Consider the following 18,724-nt stretch of genomic DNA (forward strand, 5'->3'; position numbering starts at 1 on the left):
CGCAAAGAAACAACCTCATCTCGAAGCTCAAAGATCTAGAAAAGAACAACAAAAAAACCCCAAAACCAGTAGAAGAAAAGAAATAATAAAAACCAAAGCAGAAATAAATGAAATTGAAACTAAAAAAACAATCCAAAAGATCAATGAAACCAAGAGCTGGTTTTTTGAAAAAATCAATAAAATAGACAAACCCCTAGCCAGGCTCACAAAGGAAAAAAGGGAGAAAGCACAAATAAATAGGATCATCAATGAAAGAGGAGAAATCACAACGGACACAGCAGAAATCAAAAGAATAATCAGTAACTACTATGAACAGTTATATGGAAACAAGTTTAACAATCTAGAGGAGATGGACAAATTCCTACAACTCTACAATCACCCAAAGCTAGATAAAGAAGAAATAGAACACCTAAACAGACCAATTACAATTAGCGAAATTGAAATGGTAATAAAAAACCTCCCCAAAAACAAAAGCCCAGGACCTGATGGATTTACAAATGAATTCTACCAAACATTCAGAGACGAATTAGTGCCTATCCTTCACAAACTCTTCCAAAAAATTGAGAAGGAAGGGACAATACCAAACACGTTTTATGAAGCCAACCTTACACTAACCAAAACCGAACAAGGACAACACAAAAAGGAAAACTACAGGCCAATCTCCCTAATGAACACTGATGCAAAATCCTCAATAAAATTTTAGCTATCAGAATCCAACAATGTATCCATAAGATAATTCACCACGACCAAGTTGGATTCATTCCAGGGGCACAAGGATGGTTTAACATCCGAAAATCAATCAACGTTATCCAACACATCAACAAAAAGAAATATAAAAACCATATGATAATATCAATAGATGCTGAGAAAGCTTTCGACAAAGTGCAACACCCATTCATGATAAAAGCCCTTGAAATTCTGGGGATACAAGGAACATACCTCAACATCATAAAGGCCATCTATGACAAGCCAACAGCCAGTATCATTCTCAATGGTGAAAAGCTGAAAGCAATTCCATTAAGATCTGGAACAAGACAAGGATGTCCACTCTCACCATTGCTTTTCAATATAATACTGGAAGTCCTAGCCAGGGCAATAAGACAAGAGAAAGACATCGAAGGAATCCAAATAGGAAAAGAAGAAGTCAAACTATCACTATTTGCAGACGATATGATATTATACATAGAGAACCCCAAAAACTCCACAGAAAAGCTAATTCAACTCATCAATCAGTTCAGTAAAGTGGCAGGATACAAAATCAACACGCAAAAGTCAGTAGCCTTCCTATACACAAACAATAAATCTGAAGAAGAAGAAATCAAAAAGACCATCCCTTTTGTTATTGAAACAAAAAAAATCAAATATTTGGGAATAAATCTAACAAAAGAGGTAAAGGACCTATACAAAGAAAACTATAAAACACTGTTAAAAGAAATAGAAGAAGACACAAAGAAATGGAGAGACATCCCCTGCTCATGGATTGGAAGAATAAACATTATTAAATGGCCATCCTACCAAAAGCAATATACAGATTCAATGCTATTCCATCAAAATTTCAATGTCATTCTTCAAAGAAATAGAACAATTATTGATGAAATTCATATGGAATCACCAAAAACCCCCGAATAGCCAAAGCTCTCCTGAAAAAAAAAGAAGGGAATGGAGGCATCAGACTCCCAGACTTCAAACTATACTACAAAGCCATAATCATCAAAACTGCATGGTATTGGAACAAGAACAGACATACAGACCAATGGAATCGAATAGAAAATCCAGAAATAAACCCACAGATTTATGGTCAACTAATCTTTGACAAAGGAGCAAAGAATATGCATTGGAGCAAAGAAAGTTTGTTCAATAAATGGTGCTGGGAAAACTGGGTCGCTACATGCAAAAGAATGAAGCTTGACCACCACCTCACACCATACACAAAAATCAACTCAAAATGGATTAAAGAACTAGACATAAGACCTGAAACCATAAAATATAGAAGGAAATATAGGCGAAACACTACGTGATTTGCACATCAAAGACATCTTTACAGACACATCACCCAAAGCAGTGATAGTGAAGGCAAAGATAAACAGCTGGGACTACATCAAATTAAAGAGCTTTTGCACAGCAAAAGAGACAATAACAAAAACAAAGAGAAACCCCACCAACTGGGAGAACATTTTTGCACCCAACACTAATGATAAAGGACTGATCACAAAAATCTGCAAAGAGCTGATGAGACTCAACAACAACAAAGAAAATAATCCAGTCAAAAAATGGGCAGAAGAGCTTAAAAGAAACTTCTCTGAAGAGGAAATGCAAATGGCCAACAGGCATATGAAAAAATGTTCAACATCACTTGTCATCAGGGAAATGCAAATCAAAACTACCATGAGATACCATCTTACACCAGTGAGAATGGCACATATTAAAAAAACTAGCAACAACAAATGTTGGCGAGGGTGTGGAGAAAAAGGAACTCTTCTGCACTGTTGGTGGGAGTGCAAACTGGTCCAACCACTGTGGAAAGCTGTATGGAGATTTCTGGACCTACTAAACATAGAGCTTCCATATGATCCAGCAATTCCACTCCTAGGTATTTACCCAAAGGACACAGAAACATCAATTCCAAAGAACACCTGCACCCCTATGTTTATAGCAGCACTATTTACAATAGCTAAGCTTTGGAAACAACCCAAATGCCCAAAAATAGATGACTGGATCAAGAAGATGTGGTACATATATACCATGGAATATTACTCAGCATTCAAAAAAGATAAACACATGCAATTTGCAGCAACATGGATGGCGCTGGAAGGGATCATGCTCAGCGAAATAAGCCAAAAAGAAAAATACCGGATGGTCTCACTCATAGCAGGAATCTAGAAAACTTAAATAAGGGACCAGGAAAATGAATAACTACAAGAAAGTGAAAATCAAAATCAACAAAAAACTATGAACCAGAGACACTTTTAGGGGGGCGGGGTGGGAGGGGAGGGATTGGGGTCAGAATGGGGGGGCTGCAATTGTATGGGGAATATAACAATAAAATTTATTAAAAAAAAATAAATAAATAAATAAAAGAAATCTGCTATCAACAATTATTATATGGAAATTATTACGAAATGAAAACCATATAGGAATTTAAATCCTATGGGAATTAGTAGTAATTCTAGAATAGTCTCTAAGGTCATATGATTTGACATATGTCATAATGAAAAGTACAGGAAGCCTAACTCTGCTCTCAGCTGCTTAAAAACTAGTTAGTGTCTACGATCCCCTGGAACATGGGAAATGAAGAACTTAACTTGGAAAATGAAGAACTTAATGGCTGCAGTCTATAATTCTAGGCTGTGAAAGGTTATTGTGAGGGTGGGTGTGACCAGCTCTTTGGCTGTGTGGGAAATAAACCAAAAGGCCTAAATTGTAGAGTTTAGCCAGAAATAAGTAATTCCGGCAATTTTCATTAGAATGATTAAACCCTGGAGTAGAGCACCAAAATGACATAATCTTTAGGCCTTTAGTTAAAATAGGATAGATTTCAATTGCTTTTTAACCCCTAGGTGGTAGTGGGAGCCAGAATTTACGCATGAGTTGTTAACAAAAGCCATTCACATTTATATACAGCATAGGTATAGTTATATATAGAACATGTATGTAAATAACTGCATACTTATAAAGAATATTCTCATATCCATGTTTTGGATATGATGTCAGTTTTATATGATTATAAAGGGTTTTTTTCCTTTCCCTTGCTTAGAGTTAGCTTCTGTGATCTCGATGGTCTAAGGTTCTGTACGGTGCCAAGGACTCTAAGCCTAAGCAGGCTCATCATTCAGGTTTATGCAGTGGATTAGATGACCTATCTATCTTTTGGTTGGGGCCTGTTCTAGACTTCTAAAAGGATCACAGAATGAAGCTAGGGGAAATGTCAAAAAGAAGTACATTGCACTGAAATAGGAAAACTATTTCAAAAAACTAGGATAGAAGGTAAAATGTTCCTCCACTTCCCTGCATTTGCAGTTCCTTTCCACATGTTCCCATATTCTTCAAATTTGAATCACCAAAAGCTTTCTGAGGGAAAAAAATGAAAATGTTAAAAGTATATTTTCCTCATTTGATGCTTTGTAATTTAAACTTTTTTTTTAAAATTGAAGTAACTGCGTCATAATATTATGTAAGATTCAGGTGTGTGTTATTATAAATCAACAGCAGTATGTGCTACCTTAAGTTCACCACTTAAAGTTCAATTCTTTCATCATATAGTTGATCCCTTTTACCCAATTTACCCACTTCTCTGCACCCTTCTGGTAACTGCTAACTTCATCTTATAGTCTAAAAAGTTAATTTTGGTTTCATTTAGTTCTTTCATTTGTTTCGTGTCTGTAAATACCACATATGAGTGAAATTGTAAGGTGTTTGTCTTATATCACTAAATATAATACCCTTGGCCATCCACATTGTTGAAAATGATATTTGTAACATTTTTACACATTTCCCAGTTTACTTAAAATGTTGAAATATATAGCGGCAGTTGACCTGCTGTTTTGAAATCATTTAGGTTTCATTTAAGTTCCACTTTTTGCTTCAGAACGCCTCCTGCATTTTTCTTCTGTTTGCAGCAGTCATTTTCATCAATGGTAACTAGATGGCAGACCATTTTCTTTTGTGATAAAATTAGATGGAATGCACTAAAGCCCAGATTGTCACTTTGCAATCTCTAGAGAACTTAAAGATGAGAGAGGGTGGCTCAAAATGCAGTGTGGCACTGATCCTGGCAGATAATTTTAGCACAAGACTGGGTTTTCAGAGTTTACATTTAAAGGTACTAGTATATATAGTTAGTGCCAACATGTGAGCGTAGGGTCCACACATGAGGAGTACCGCTGCATTATTTGTGGAGTTTGCCACCTTCCCCCAAATACTTTGTTTTTTGTAATTCTAGGATTTTAATATTGTATAAAATTGGCTAGCTCAAGTAGGCACTCCTTACATGAGCCATTTCTATGAAGTTGGGATTGTGATAGTAACAGGGACTGGGGAGAGAGCAGTGAATACTTGAAGCTATGTCATCTTAGATACAGGTCTCACCCTGCTGCTTACGTGCTTTATGACATTGGGCAAATTAATGAAGCTTTCTGAGGCTTCCTTTCCAACAATAAATTAGAGAAAACACTTTCTTTCGCCAGTTGTTAGAAGAATTATATATAACAATAAAATGTCAAGAGTTTAGCACATCCTCTGTCCATAACTAGTACCTATAAGTCTTTTCCTAATCCCTCTTGTTCTGATCTATCACTTGCTCAGTGTTTTGTCTTCTAAGATTTAAAAAACAGACGACAGGTAATATTAATCCCCCCCCTTTATACTTATGTCTGGAAATCCTTATAAGCTTTCATTCCTTCATTCATCAAGTGTGCCAGGATGTTTCCCTAAGCCCCCAGTCCTTAGGGAGGCATCCAAGGAAGGAGTGGCGTTCACATTCTGGTGCCACCAGGAGACATGGGAGAGCCCTGAAGCAGAAGTGTGAACCCCCGGGGGAGTGGAAAGGTTGGGGAGGGTTAAGGTTGAATCCATAGGGGTGGCTGAAGTGCTACTTAGGCAAAATCAGGAAGAATAGGAAATAAAGTGTCAGGGATAGAGAGAATCATTTGTTTGTTTTGATCTGGGCATGAGAGAGAGGATTTCTGAATGACATCTAGGATTTAGGTTCCTGGTGGTGCCATTTCACAAGATTAAGAATACGGGAGCATTTTTATCAGAGCTAGAGTTTATTTTAAGAGTTGTCTAACCTGATATTCCAGAATTTTAGATGAAGAAACTCAGGGACCCTTAGGATAGTGTTGAAGATTTAGTCAAGGTTACTCAGATATTCCCAGCTTTAACAGGCATGGAGTAATTAGATTGCTAAGAGGCCCTAAAGAACAGGACTGAAGGTATGATGTGTTCTACTTGAGAATTTTACACATGAAACATCAAGGCATTTCTGTCTTTGTAGCAAGAGAAGGTCACTGCAAGCTGTCAGAATTGAGGAGGAGTAGTGAAGTGGAAAAAAAAGGGGAGAGCTGAGGTCAGATTCTGAGGAGTGAGTGAGTACGTTGCCAAATCCTCATCCTAGTAAGAGCAGTGTGGGGGTGATTCAGGCTGAGTTAACACAGCAGGAGCTGTCAGCGCAGAGCCAGTGTCAGTGTCCAGTTCTCCACGGGCCAGGAGATCAGAGCTGGCGACAGAAGACAGGGAGGCAAAGCCTTGGTACGTGGTTATGGAGTTGGTCCAGAAATTCCATGGGTAGCAGCTGGTAAGGTGCCTGAGGACCTCCTCCAGGCTGGTCTGCCTGTGCTGCTCTTCGGCATTTGGCTAATAGCTAACACCTTGCAGTTTTGTTCCTTTGAGCTTTTTCATGAAGAAAGTTACCAAGTGTGCTGTTAGCCCAGATTTGTTGTTACATTACTTGTGGTCTTTTGAAATTCTTTTGGAAAGAACTTATATTTTAAAAATAGCTTATAGTGTTCATTTCATCTAGTCTCATTCTTTAGACATAGTTGGTTAATATTTTTGCTGCTAGAAAAATAGGATAATTAGAATCCTGTGACCTTTTTTATTAATAGTGAAAAAACTGTATTTATAAAATGAAACTTGTATCTATAGACACATGAAAAAATGGAAGTTTAAAAAATAAAATTTAACGTATATAATCCTCTTCTTCACTTCCAATCCTAGACTAAGTCCCAGATGTTTTAGGACATTTTATGGTTCAGCATAGAGTTCAAATACATGCATTATATTACATCTAATGTTTTCCAGGTTTGATTGGCTCTCTGTTTCTTTAAATACTCATGGTATTTCAATAGTGCGCCTATAACTAATAATTAAAGAAAGGAACACCCATTTTTTTCCTTATATATCCTAGTTGCCTTTCCTCCACACACAAGAAAAGATTTGTTTATTGCTTGAAGTCTTTATTTCTGCTGAAAGAATCATTTCTCCTTGTTACCAATTATAACTTAGAATAGTTTTCAGACTACTGAGTATTTCAATGGTTTAATATTATCTCCTTCCTCTTAAAGATAGTTATCACAAAATTTTCATCCACTTGAATTTTTCTCAGTATCCATGTGAACAATGAACTTGTTAACTGTATCACTGAGGTAAGATCAACCTTTTAGTCCATGCTGTTCTGAGCATCTATAACACCTAGGTGCCTACAGTTCTTCTTACAAAAATAAAATAATTCTAGGGTAGTTTTTGTCTTTCAAATACATTTAAGGACATAATTTTAGGGAAAAAATATGAGAATTTTTTATAGAATGCTTTGCAGGAATAGGGAGAAGTGGTTAGAGATCTCTTGTTTTTGAGTACAACTTAATTTTGTCTTTTTAGCAATCCAAAAGGGCCATTTCTAGAAAGTGACCAATTCAGTAAAGATAAAATCAGCCATCCAAACTGCATGGTATTTACATCTGACTGGTGACTAATAAGTCTTCAGTTTTGTGCTGAGAGTAACGTGCCACTTTGGCGTTCAGACCTACTTGAGTTATAGTTAACCTGTGATGAAATTCACATTTCCAATAATGATTAGTTCTCAAAATTTAATGTGCAATATACATGATACATCTTTATTTATGATATGGATTTCTATGTGAATTCAAATCTAGTGGATTGCGACCCCTCCAAAAAAAAAACTATATATATAGTAAAACATCAAAGACTAGCTCTGTTGTTTTTGACAATGTAGTTGTTATCCAGTCACAGATTATTAGAGTTGGAAGTCACCCTTGAGATGATCCTGATGAACCCTCTCATTTGATAAATGAGAACACGGACTTTAGGGAGAGAAAGTGATTTGTTCAAGGTCCAAGTTAGTGTGGATAGGCAAATACAGAATAGAGATGAGTAAAGCTAGTTGTCTTTCCTTTATCATGGTTTTCCCACCTCTCACTTGAAATGTGGCGTGAAACTGGTTACTAGAATGTAGTAGGCATAGTATGTGATGCAGATTTGAAGGTATGGAATTAACACTCAGTTCTGGGTTCCCTGCTGTTCACCAATGACCCTGTGTCAGGGATTCAAATTTCCTGATTCCCACTCTTGTTCTCTTCTCCCAATCTCATACTTATTAAAGTCTCTTCAATTTAAGCAAAAGGAGCTTTTAATCTTTCTTACCTATAAGGAAACGAATTTACAAGCAATTTATTTCTCTTGGTCACAAATTGTGTAGAAGGAGCCAGTACCAGTTGCATGAGAGACAAGGAACTATGTGAGAAAAACTTGCTCCAACAATAGGAAATCAAATTCAGGTAGGTCAGAATCACCATCAAAAGTAAATGCTACAAGATAAGTTCCGTGTGGCTTTTTTTGTTTTTTACCAAAGTTCAATGATAACTTGGCTATAATGTTAGAAAAGGCATAGTACACTAAAGAATAATCTATATACCCTGGGGAAAAAATAAAAGTATATACTTCCTTCCCCTCCCAAACCTCTGTCTGCAATACTGATTAATAGGTTTATATGTGTCATAAAGCAATCAACTTTTTGAACTAGGTAATATATTCAAAATAGCACAGCAGAATGCCTGCCTGGGTTCAAACGATAGTACCATCATTTTCTAACAGTGAGCCCTAACTTCCCCATTTGTGAACTCATGCAGTGTTTCTCAACTCTGGCTATATGTTAAAATCACCTGGGAGAATTATAAAGATAACACAAAGCAAACAAAATTGTGTCAGCCCCTTCCCCCAGAAAGCTCTGATTTTAATTGATTTGGATGGGACTGGTATTTTTTTGAAGCTTCTCAGATGATCCTAATGGATAACTAAGCTGTCAGACCAATTCCTTTGAAGTTCCTTTCAAGTTCTAATTCTCTGCAATTCTGAGATTTTTATTTTAATGCTGAGATTTTTTTTTAAAGATTTATTTATTTTAATTTTTTTATACAAGCACTGGGTACAGTCAGAAGAGCAGGAGGGTGAGAGAATTCACCAGAGCGGGGAGCAGAACAGGCAGACTGACAAAGTACACTGCTTAGGGGAGCAGCAGGTGGCAGGAGAGGTCTGCCTGCCATGTGGGACCCTCACCCTGTGGCCGGGAATCGAACTGGCGCTGCAGAGGCTGTGGGCAGCTTCACAACCCAGTGCTCAACCGCTGCGCCACCGGGGAGGCCCTAATTCTGAGATTTTTAATGTCTAGTCCAGGCCCTCAGCATAACCGTCCTTCAGTACTTGAAAAGTGACTTGTTTTTATGTTAACATTCATGTCAAAAGGAATGTTTATTACCACGGGAATCTTAGATTTGTTAAAAAAAAAACAAAAACAAAAACAAACCCTAATAATCAGCCAGATTTGTCTTTGGAGAAACAAATAATAAATCTCTTTTATTTGATGGCTTTCCTGATACATGAAGATTACCTTTATGAGTCATCAAAGTTATCTCCTAAGTCAGAATGCTCCCAAGTTTTCCCCTCTCATTTGTATTACATTATTACCATATCAGCATCTTGCTTGTTCTGCTCTGGTAATAATCTTGGTTCTGTCAACTCAGAGAAATTCACCGTAGCAGTTAACACAGTCCCTTGATGACCAGAGGAAGGAGATGAGGGGGTTTTGGAGATTGTCCTCTCAAGTGCTTATTGAGCAGAATGTTTTAATGAAGTCCCTACCATAGTAAACAGTTAATTGTGTATTGATGCTCAATGATCTGTAGACACATTCACTAATAAACATAGTAGATGATGCAATCCTAGTATTTTGGAATTCTAACTATATATACTAGGTATGGTTCTAACATTTAAATAAATTAGAAAATTTGATTGTTGCAATCATCCTATGAAATAGTACATCACTATATTCATTTTATAGAAAATAAATAAACCAAACAAAATATAAATAAATAAAAATAAAAGTAAAAAAAAAAATACAAGGCAGGTAAGTACAGAGTACATATTTTGACATATTTTGCCTCTGACTTCACAGGAAGTGGCAGAACTCAATTGTGAACAAGGCATCTTACTGCAGAACCTGTCTGTAATCCTTTTCCTGTCAGTAGAAATATCCTCATCTGTAAAATAAGAATGTTGATTTTTAACTACCTTGCCACCTCCAAGTTCTTAGGAATGTTTGTATATTCTATACGCTTAAACCAATGAATTTAACATAGCATATTCAAATGAAAAGTCTCTAGCCCCTTAGAGCTATTTCTAATGCATAACAAGCCAAGAGGTTTCCTTTTATTTTATTTAAATCACAAATACAATGACCTAGTTTACACAAGAAGCTACTCTTTTTATTTTATAGTCATACACGCATATACAACACATATATAAAATTAAGGAATTTAGGTTCTATTCTTTCACCTGAAAGTCCAGAAAGAATCTGATCTGAACCTTGGTATATTTCACTCTAGAGTTTCAAGCCTTGTGGCTCATGAAGTCAGTTACCCTTAGTTCACAAGTTGGAAGTTGGGAGTGAAAGAAGTTACATGGAAGGTGTACAGTTCATGCTCCCACCTAAACAGGTAAACTAGGTTATAGATACACTCAAATTTGTTTTATAATACCTGCTGTTTTAAGAAACCTCAAGTTACTTCAGAAGCTTTTTACCATAAAAACAATTTATATGCTAATTATGTTATTTATTCTCTAAAGTAGATTTTTAATGAATTCTACTAGACAATCTTTGTCCAATTTGCCAAATAAATTTCCTAAAACAAATTTTGTTATTCAGTGAGTATTTCTTCAGTTGACTCAAACAGAAAGTTTCTGACTATATCATTGAAAACTCATTTTAAAAAACCCTTGCTGATGTGCAATGATCCTTTGTGTTCTTACAGTTTCCAGTCTGAGAACTCTGTATTGATTCTCATTTTATATGAATATTATTTTCTAGTCCTTGTCTGATTCATTCTGAAAGCTCAGTCTCTCTCTGTAAAGCTTACATACTTGAGTTTGTCAGTAAACACCATGCTACAGGGAACTAGAAACATTTCAGAGAAAATCGACCTTGTAGAATCTACTCTCCACCTTACTATCTTAGCTTCACATATGTATGATTGATAACAATAAAATGTATAAAGCCAGCAAATAAAATATTTCCATTCACTGTGAGTCTTGGCCTACAGTATATCTTCTTGTGTTCATTTGTAGTCCATTCCCCATCTCAACAAATTTTTGTGAACCAGTATTACAAGTACGAGTATCTCATCCATCCATTGTGATTATGTAAACTAAGGCCTGGGTGGTCCTGTGTTTATGTGTCATTATTATGGGCCCTTTAACAGCAAACCTTTCCTTTTAACTGCATAATTTTGAGTTTCCATCCGAGATGAGGACTGTTACTTCTGTAGTACAGAAAAGCTTTGTAATCATGCTACTCTTCTTTGGAAATTTTTAATTTCAGCTTTAGTAAGAATGATTTAACACCTTAGAAAGCATCAGAATGAGAAATTGTGATCTTTCTTTTTGTTGACTTTCATATTTACAGTCTTAGATTTGTAGGCTTAAATTGGGTGTGGGAAAACCCAAGATACTGTAACCCAATAGCTTCATTTTATAGATGGTATTTCCTGACACAAGCAGTTGTTTCTTCAATGTCTCCCCATGAGATGGAAAGTCTCATAAGGGCAGGAACGTGATTTAACTTGTTTGCCAGTGGTCCATGCCCTGGAAGGTACTCAGTTTGGTTTGCTGAATAAATAAAGAAGCTAGAACTTAAAAAGAGAAGACTTACCCATATTGTCAGGCTAGCAAGTAGTAAAGTATAACCTATAAACTTTATCTTCTGACTACAAATTTTGTGCCCTTTTTTTTGTGATTAAATAGACTTATACTTGGGAGCCTTATTCTGTCTAAAAGATCAAAATCAATGCATAGTTTACATTTATTGGATACTCTTTTTGAAGCATATAAACTTCTTTCATTGAACCCATTAACTTTTTTCATTGCACCCACTCATTGATTGAAGGAATTTTTATCCATAATTTTTACACATGAAGAAAGTTAGGTTTTCATGTAAAACCAGGACGTTATACAGAATGAGTGTGAGGATTCAAATCTGGTTTTTCTGCCTCCAGATTAGTGATGTTTATACTTGTCTCCTCTCTCTCTGAGAGAGAGAGAGAGAGAGAGAGAGAGAGAGAGAGAGAGAGATACTGCTTTATGTATAGGGATAAGTGTTTGTCAATATAAAGAATTATCCAAACCTATAAGTAACAGTAATTGAAATTATTTAGCCCAGCTCTTTATATTGATATGTTACAGACTCTAAAACCTTTGGAATTTAAGTAAGTCCTGGCTTGGTGTAGGGGTCTGTATTTAAGACAGTAGGAGAAGCATGGCTTCCCAGTTCTTTTCCCAAGTAGTAACCATTCTTCATCTCCAGCACCATTTGATTTGAAGGGCTTATCTTTTTTCTCTTCTTCCCCTAATTGGACTTGGATTTCCTCATTTTGTTTCCTTAAATGATTTGCAGGCTTCAAAGCTTTCCAACCAAATTGCAAGTGCCCCTGCAATGATATTAACACTTAGTAGAGGATTAGCATCTATAGCTGGAAGGAAGAGACTGCCTTTTTTGTTTTATTGAGGAGAATGGAGAAGAATTATGACAAACTAGGAAATGAGTGGAATCCACTGTAAAATTTGTCCACATTCTGTGAAATTGATAAACCTCTTCTTTTCCAATGAAATTTTGGTCCACAATCAGTTGAACTTGTTTCTTGGGAATCAATATAATCTCATCATATCTCTACATTTGTTTGTAAACCCACATGCCAACCACTTTTTAACAAAGGTCATGCATGAGTAATACCAATTTCCTATTCACAGAGATTGAGCACTTGAGAGGGACCAGTGTTGCTCAGCATTGCTCCTGGTACAGCAAAGAGGCAGCTGCCAGTTACAGGATGTACTATTATGTTACCACCACCATTTATTTAACAGTTTACTTTTTAGCTGTGGCTATTCTTCATTTGTTTCTTGTAGTTCATGACCATAGCAAGTTGAATTTATTTTTTTTAAAAGTTTTTTAAGAGAACTTTTCATTTTTCTCTAGCAATTTATATGTTCTTTACCTAGTATCAGACCTTTATAACTTTTTTTTGTGTAAAATGTAAATTAAGTCAAAGGTAGTAAGAGAATCAAGTAGTGGTTCTATGATCTCATTCTTTTGTCTTCTCTTCCTACGTTTTTAAAGAATTCTGATTAGATGTTGTAATCAAGGATTTATATGATGAGATCATTTACATTGCATCTTCCAGTGTGTTCTTTCTATTCTGTTTTTCATTAGTCAAAGATTCAAGGACAGTTAATGATAGGGTGTATTAGGAAGAAAAGGCACTCAATCCTGGTCATTTTAAATTTTCCTTGTCTTTATTTCCTTTGTGTTATTGTTATTTACAGCAATGGGGTAAGTGGTAGATGGCCTGCAAAGATGTTCCTATTGGTTATTCCCATTGCTGAATGCAGTGCTATCTTGCCCCTTTCCATAGTGTCTGGGTTGGCCTACTGTGACAGAATGTGGCAAAAGTGATACTCTGATGACTTAGAAGAGACAGTTTCTGAGTCACAGTATAAGGAAGTCAAAGCTGTTCTGCTGGAGAGAGAAACATGTAATGTGGGATTTCTGTAGCCCTGCTGCAGCCTGGTCCACCCTAAAATGTGGCAGGGAGGCACATTGGCTCTTCTAGCCCCAGGTAAGCCCGGCCAACACCTCGTGGGGCAGAGACAAGCTACCCTCTGAACTGTGCACCAAACTATACCTCCTCAAATTCTGTAGTAAGTGGAAGATGGTTTTAAGCCACTGCATTTGGCGTTGCTTGTTGCAAAGCAACAGATCCCTGAGACTGGATTTTTGTATCTTCCAACTCTACCTTCTTTTCTTGGATCTGATTACTGTTTATCCAAGTACACTGATGACCTTTTATTCCGAGAGGTATAAAAGTGTTTTATTTATTGTGGTAGAAATCTGTTAAACATCCTTCCACAACTGTTCTTTATTTTCTTTCTTAATGGGTTTTGTAGTTCTCCAAGTAGATGTGTCCCCCAAAAAGCCTCAGAAAGATCATTTCTCTGGAGGCTACAGTGACAACAATTTCTTATAGTTGATTAGGAAAGACAAAATAATACTTCTCTCTTAAAAGAGAGAAAACAAATGACTTATTTTCTCTAAAGAGCTCTTTTCTGTCTATGGACATATCGCAAATTAGACTACACTCACCACTCAGATTCCATGAGTACCTGTATGTTGTTGTACTCATGGATGAACAAAGAACAAAATAGAAGGTTTGGGGATAAAACATGAAGCAAAAGGCTAAGACAATCTCAGGTGAGTTGTAATGTTTGTTTTCTGTTTAAACAGGTTTTCTAAGGAAAACTTAGAAGGTAGTTATTTAATTTTAAAATTTCTGGAAAGATCTGAGACCATTTTTAAATTTAATTTCCTGAGAAAAATGAATGCTTGTTCTGAGGTCCTCGTATCAGCTTCTATAAGCAATTTCCTTTGAAAGCTCATGGTAGTATTTTTCTCATTTTGTTGTCAGCTTTTTTACTTTAATTAAAGATTTATCATTTTTCCTGTTGTCTTTCTGCCTTGCAATTCCTTTCCTCAAAATCTCCTGAACAGTTGATGAAAAAGAATGACTGGGGTGATACTTGATCCAGCTAAAGCTGAAGTATCTAATCTGTAGAAGAGGCAGGGTTTAGAGGATGGAAGTTGCCTTTCTTAATTGACAGAGTGAATCATATCAAGCTCACCTTAGTGATTTATTTATTATCTCCCATATTTGCAGTCATTATTTATTCAGTAACATCAATTCTGTGAGTTTTATAGTCAGTAGTCAGAATGAATGTTTTGCTGTGATGAAGAGGGCATGTAGGGGGAGGAAGCAGAGGCTCTATAGAGGACAAAAGGAATGGATTTTAGGAGCAAATTCTCTTTCCTTAGTTTCTTTTAAAGATACATATTGTATTTCAGTCTTATCTAGGTACATGTGAATTTCTACTTGGTCATCATCTCTCCAATTCTAAAATGCTATTAAAAGCTAACTATGTATTTTTTTCAGTGTTTTCAAACATATTTCAAGTCTGTATATCTTGTTTTGCAGTTGTATTTTAAATTTCTGAAAAATGGTAGCACCATGCTCTTAACTCTTAAGACATCGGTTCCCATAGGACATTTGGCAACATCTGAGGACCCTCTTGGTTGTTCTGCCTTGAGGCAGGTAGATGCTACTTGCTATTTAGTGGATAGAGGCCAACATGCTGCCAAGTTTTTGCCATGTGTGGGATTTGACAGACAGTTTAGACAATCAATGAATGTATGGGTGAGAGGTCAAGTGACTCTAACAAGGGATATGTAGTGTGTCTTTTCTACTTTCTCTTTCCTCAGAGGTACTGAGGGAAGGCTTTGACACAAATAGGGAAGGCTTTGACACAAAGGCTTTGTGTCCCTGCTAGTTCAGGTAATGTACGTATATAAATGGATTTTGCATTTCAACAATAGAGCTCAAACTAGATGATTTTTCAGGTGTAATGTGGGAGTGTGTTTGTATTGGAAAAGTCTTGCCACCTATGGCCAGAGAGAGAGAGATGTCATTTTAACAGATGAGAATTGATGGCGAGGTTGATGTCAGGTTCTCAGCTTAGTGTCCTGAGGTAGAATGAATAGTTTTACGGCTGTCCCAGAGTTACATTCCCTAATAGGAACATTTCAAAAGAAATGGTGCATTGTGGGGAAAGCACAGATACAACTTCCAATTAGAAAACAACAATACTTCAGTGTGTTCCTTTCTTTTGAAAGTCAGGAACCAGTGTGACCGATGATGCCCCTGTTTTAGAAAAGAGGACACTTTTCTCTTTTGCGATGCTTTCTCTTCTAGTCTGTGGAATTTAGGCTTTGATGATGACAGTTGTTTTTGCTGAGTGAAAACATTGCTTAATACATTATAACAATATTACTAAGAAAAATAGAATCAGTAACTTCCTCAGTAGGAAGGTTTAGCAGGGAATTTATTCCCCTATTTGTGGAGTGGGTTTAAACATGGATCTGAAGGATTTCCCCCCAGAATGTCATTCATAATTTTTCATAGTGCCCTCCTATGAGTGAGTGTCCAGAGTAGTTCTGGATGTTTTGAAGAAGTCATGTTAAAGGTAAACAGTGAGATGGTCCCAAACAAGATACCACATTCATATTAAATCGGTATTGAATTTTGGACTGATTTTAAGAACTGCTGTGAATTAAGGACCCAGTTGAAGCAGAAGTAAAAGGGAGATCAGAATCAATTGCTTCCTTAGTTCTTTGCTAAAGCTTTTACAAATTGCCTTGTCATTATGAGAATTTACAGGATTGTGGATTCCACTGGGAATCTGGTTCAGAAATCTCTGACTAGCAGTGTAAATTCAGGGTCTCAGAGGGGGAAAAAAATCAGACACATTAAGGTTCATATTGTTGATAAAATCTCCATTTCATGTTGCTTATTAGAATCTTTGTTCAATTGTTAAATTTTAAAGTTGCTCTTTTATCTTTGGATAGGAAAGGGGCAGGGAGAATCAAAGTTTTCAGTCAACTTCTTGAACACTGCATTTTTTGAATAGATATTTTGAGAAAATGTACGATCACAAGAAATTTATTCTCTAGACTGAGAACTACACTTATAGCCTCTTCCTTTCCTTTGTCCCTTCCCACCCCTTCATATTCATTTTGATAACTTATACTTTTTTTTCCCCCTTGGGTAGGAACGGGCAAATGAAGGTGATTTCAAGACCCTTCACCTTCTGGTTCCTGCTACCCCACAGCATCTTTTCCTGCCCCTTTGCACTCTGAACTCAAGACCCTTGAACTTTGATTCCTAAACACTCTTCTGCTGCTTCTTGCTTCTAGGTCTTCACTCATGCTGTTCCCTTCACCTCAGACACTCGATTACTTTTTATATGGAAACAGTATGCATCCTTCAAATCTTCACCTAGATGATGTGTCTTTCTCCAAGAAGCCTTCCCTGTAGCATCTAGTTTTTAATTGACTTTAATGTTGACACTAAAATGTAAGTTCAAAGAAGGTGAAGAATGTTGTGTTCATTGGTGTGTCACCACAGCAGACCTTGGCACTGGTGGGTTTTCAACTATTTGTTGAATACTTGGAATGAATATTTGAGAACTAAATTGTTTGAAAGGAGAAACCAATGAAGCTGGAAGTGATTAGTGAAAATGAGGAGTTGACCTGAATGATAAGCTCCTCAAGGAGGGAGTTTGACGTAATGTTTTAACTGTTTCCCTTCTTCCTTCCTTCAGTTTTTCTTTCTTACAGCAATTCATTCATTCAGAAAATAGATTCTGAGAACCCATTATATTTCAGCATTGTTATAAGTACTCAAGATATAACTGAAAAATCCCTGCCCTTGTGAATTTACATCCTAATGGATTAAAACAAATTAAGTATGAACATAGAAAGTAGCTTAGCATGCTAGTAGGGCAGTGAGGAGGCCAACTTGAGGGGCAGAGTATATTGCAAAGTTGAACTTTGAGTGGTTTCCCTTAACAGCATAATTTTACTTTGGAAAGTAGGTGGGTAATGGAGAAGTATATATAGCTTTGAGCAAAGGAGACTTTTAGTTAGTAATTAGTATGCAGAAACAAGAAGCAAAAAGGCCAACTTAGACAAGATTGCCAAGATGGGGGTAATATCCAGCTTGGAAGAGGGTGGTGGCAGAGAGGTAAAGATGATTAAAGACATTTTTTGAGGGGGATGTATGTGTGTGTTTGGATTTCTTTTTAATTCAGCAATATATTTTGTAAAGATTTCCTAGATGGTGGACTGTCTGATGAAGGTGAAGGCAAAAGAAAAATTAAAACTATAAATTTAGATAGCCCAGGAGAATAGTAAGAACACTGAGAAATACAGGACTAATAGTTATGGATGGGATTTAGATATTTTGCATAAATTAAATCTGAGATTTCATCAGACTTAGATTCATTCAGTTGAATCTGTTTAAGCTTTCACTGCTTATCACAATATGTAAGGTGATAAAGTACCCAAGACAGACAAGGCCTGTGCTGGTCATAAAGTTTACATTCTAGTGGACATCCTAATAAGAGAATAGAATTGCATAGGAGAGTGTTTGGAAATTTTCTGAGACAAATATGACTTAAATTCATGAGAATGGATGATGGTGGGTCTAAGGTTGCAGATAATCCTTATTTAAATTTTTATATCTAGGATTTGATATAATCACATAATGATTATAATCATTTATATAGCAACTGGTATCAAAATAAAGAAATCAGAGCTCTTTCAACCAGCTATATTTTTCTTCTGTATTTGGAAGACCAAAAATATTTCTTCATTTTTAAATTCTAAGCTGTCATTTTGTAAAAGTTCAGGAACTTAATGTCTTTGCCTATTTATTACTTGCAATATCTTACTAAGCTCATTGATGTCAATTTAGGTTAGTCTACAACAAGTGTATGAAAGAAACAGAGGCCAGTGATTCACATGATTTTTAACAGATTTAGCACATGAGTGCCTTTCTGGGCTAGGGAAGTGGTGGACTAGTAAGGAGGGACCCACAGTCAGGGCTTCTCCTGTTGTCTCTTGTCTTCCAGTAATAGCAATGAACTGTGAGGTTAGTATCTTGGCTCAGAGATAAGAATGATTTGGCATTGATTCTTCTATTGCTATCTCAAGCTGTTTTTTTTTTTTTTTCTTCATCCCCAAGAACAGCACTCTCAGTGGGTGTGGAAGTGGGTG

At 36.4% G+C, this 18,724-nt stretch overlaps 1 protein-coding gene across 6 annotated transcripts in view; it reads left to right on the forward strand.

Moving 5' to 3' along the window:
• The window catches only part of PSD3 (pleckstrin and Sec7 domain containing 3), a 507,571-nt gene that overhangs the window by 334,006 nt on the left and 154,841 nt on the right, over positions 1–18,724 (forward strand). Inside the window, exon 1 of one of the 6 annotated variants that reach the window (XM_054700963.1) lies at positions 10,428–10,505. The exons of the other annotated variants lie outside the window; for them this stretch is intronic. Coding sequence (XP_054556938.1) covers positions 10,470–10,505 — 36 coding nt within the window. The 5' untranslated portion in view covers positions 10,428–10,469. Of the gene's footprint in view, positions 1–10,427; positions 10,506–18,724 lie in introns of those variants that run through there. 6 annotated transcript variants of the gene reach the window in all.

Source organism: Talpa occidentalis, unplaced genomic scaffold (genome assembly GCF_014898055.3).
Source record: "Talpa occidentalis isolate TD23 unplaced genomic scaffold, MPIMG_talOcc4v2.1 talOcc4.4, whole genome shotgun sequence".
In the NCBI taxonomy this organism is placed as follows: domain Eukaryota; kingdom Metazoa; phylum Chordata; class Mammalia; order Eulipotyphla; family Talpidae; genus Talpa; species Talpa occidentalis.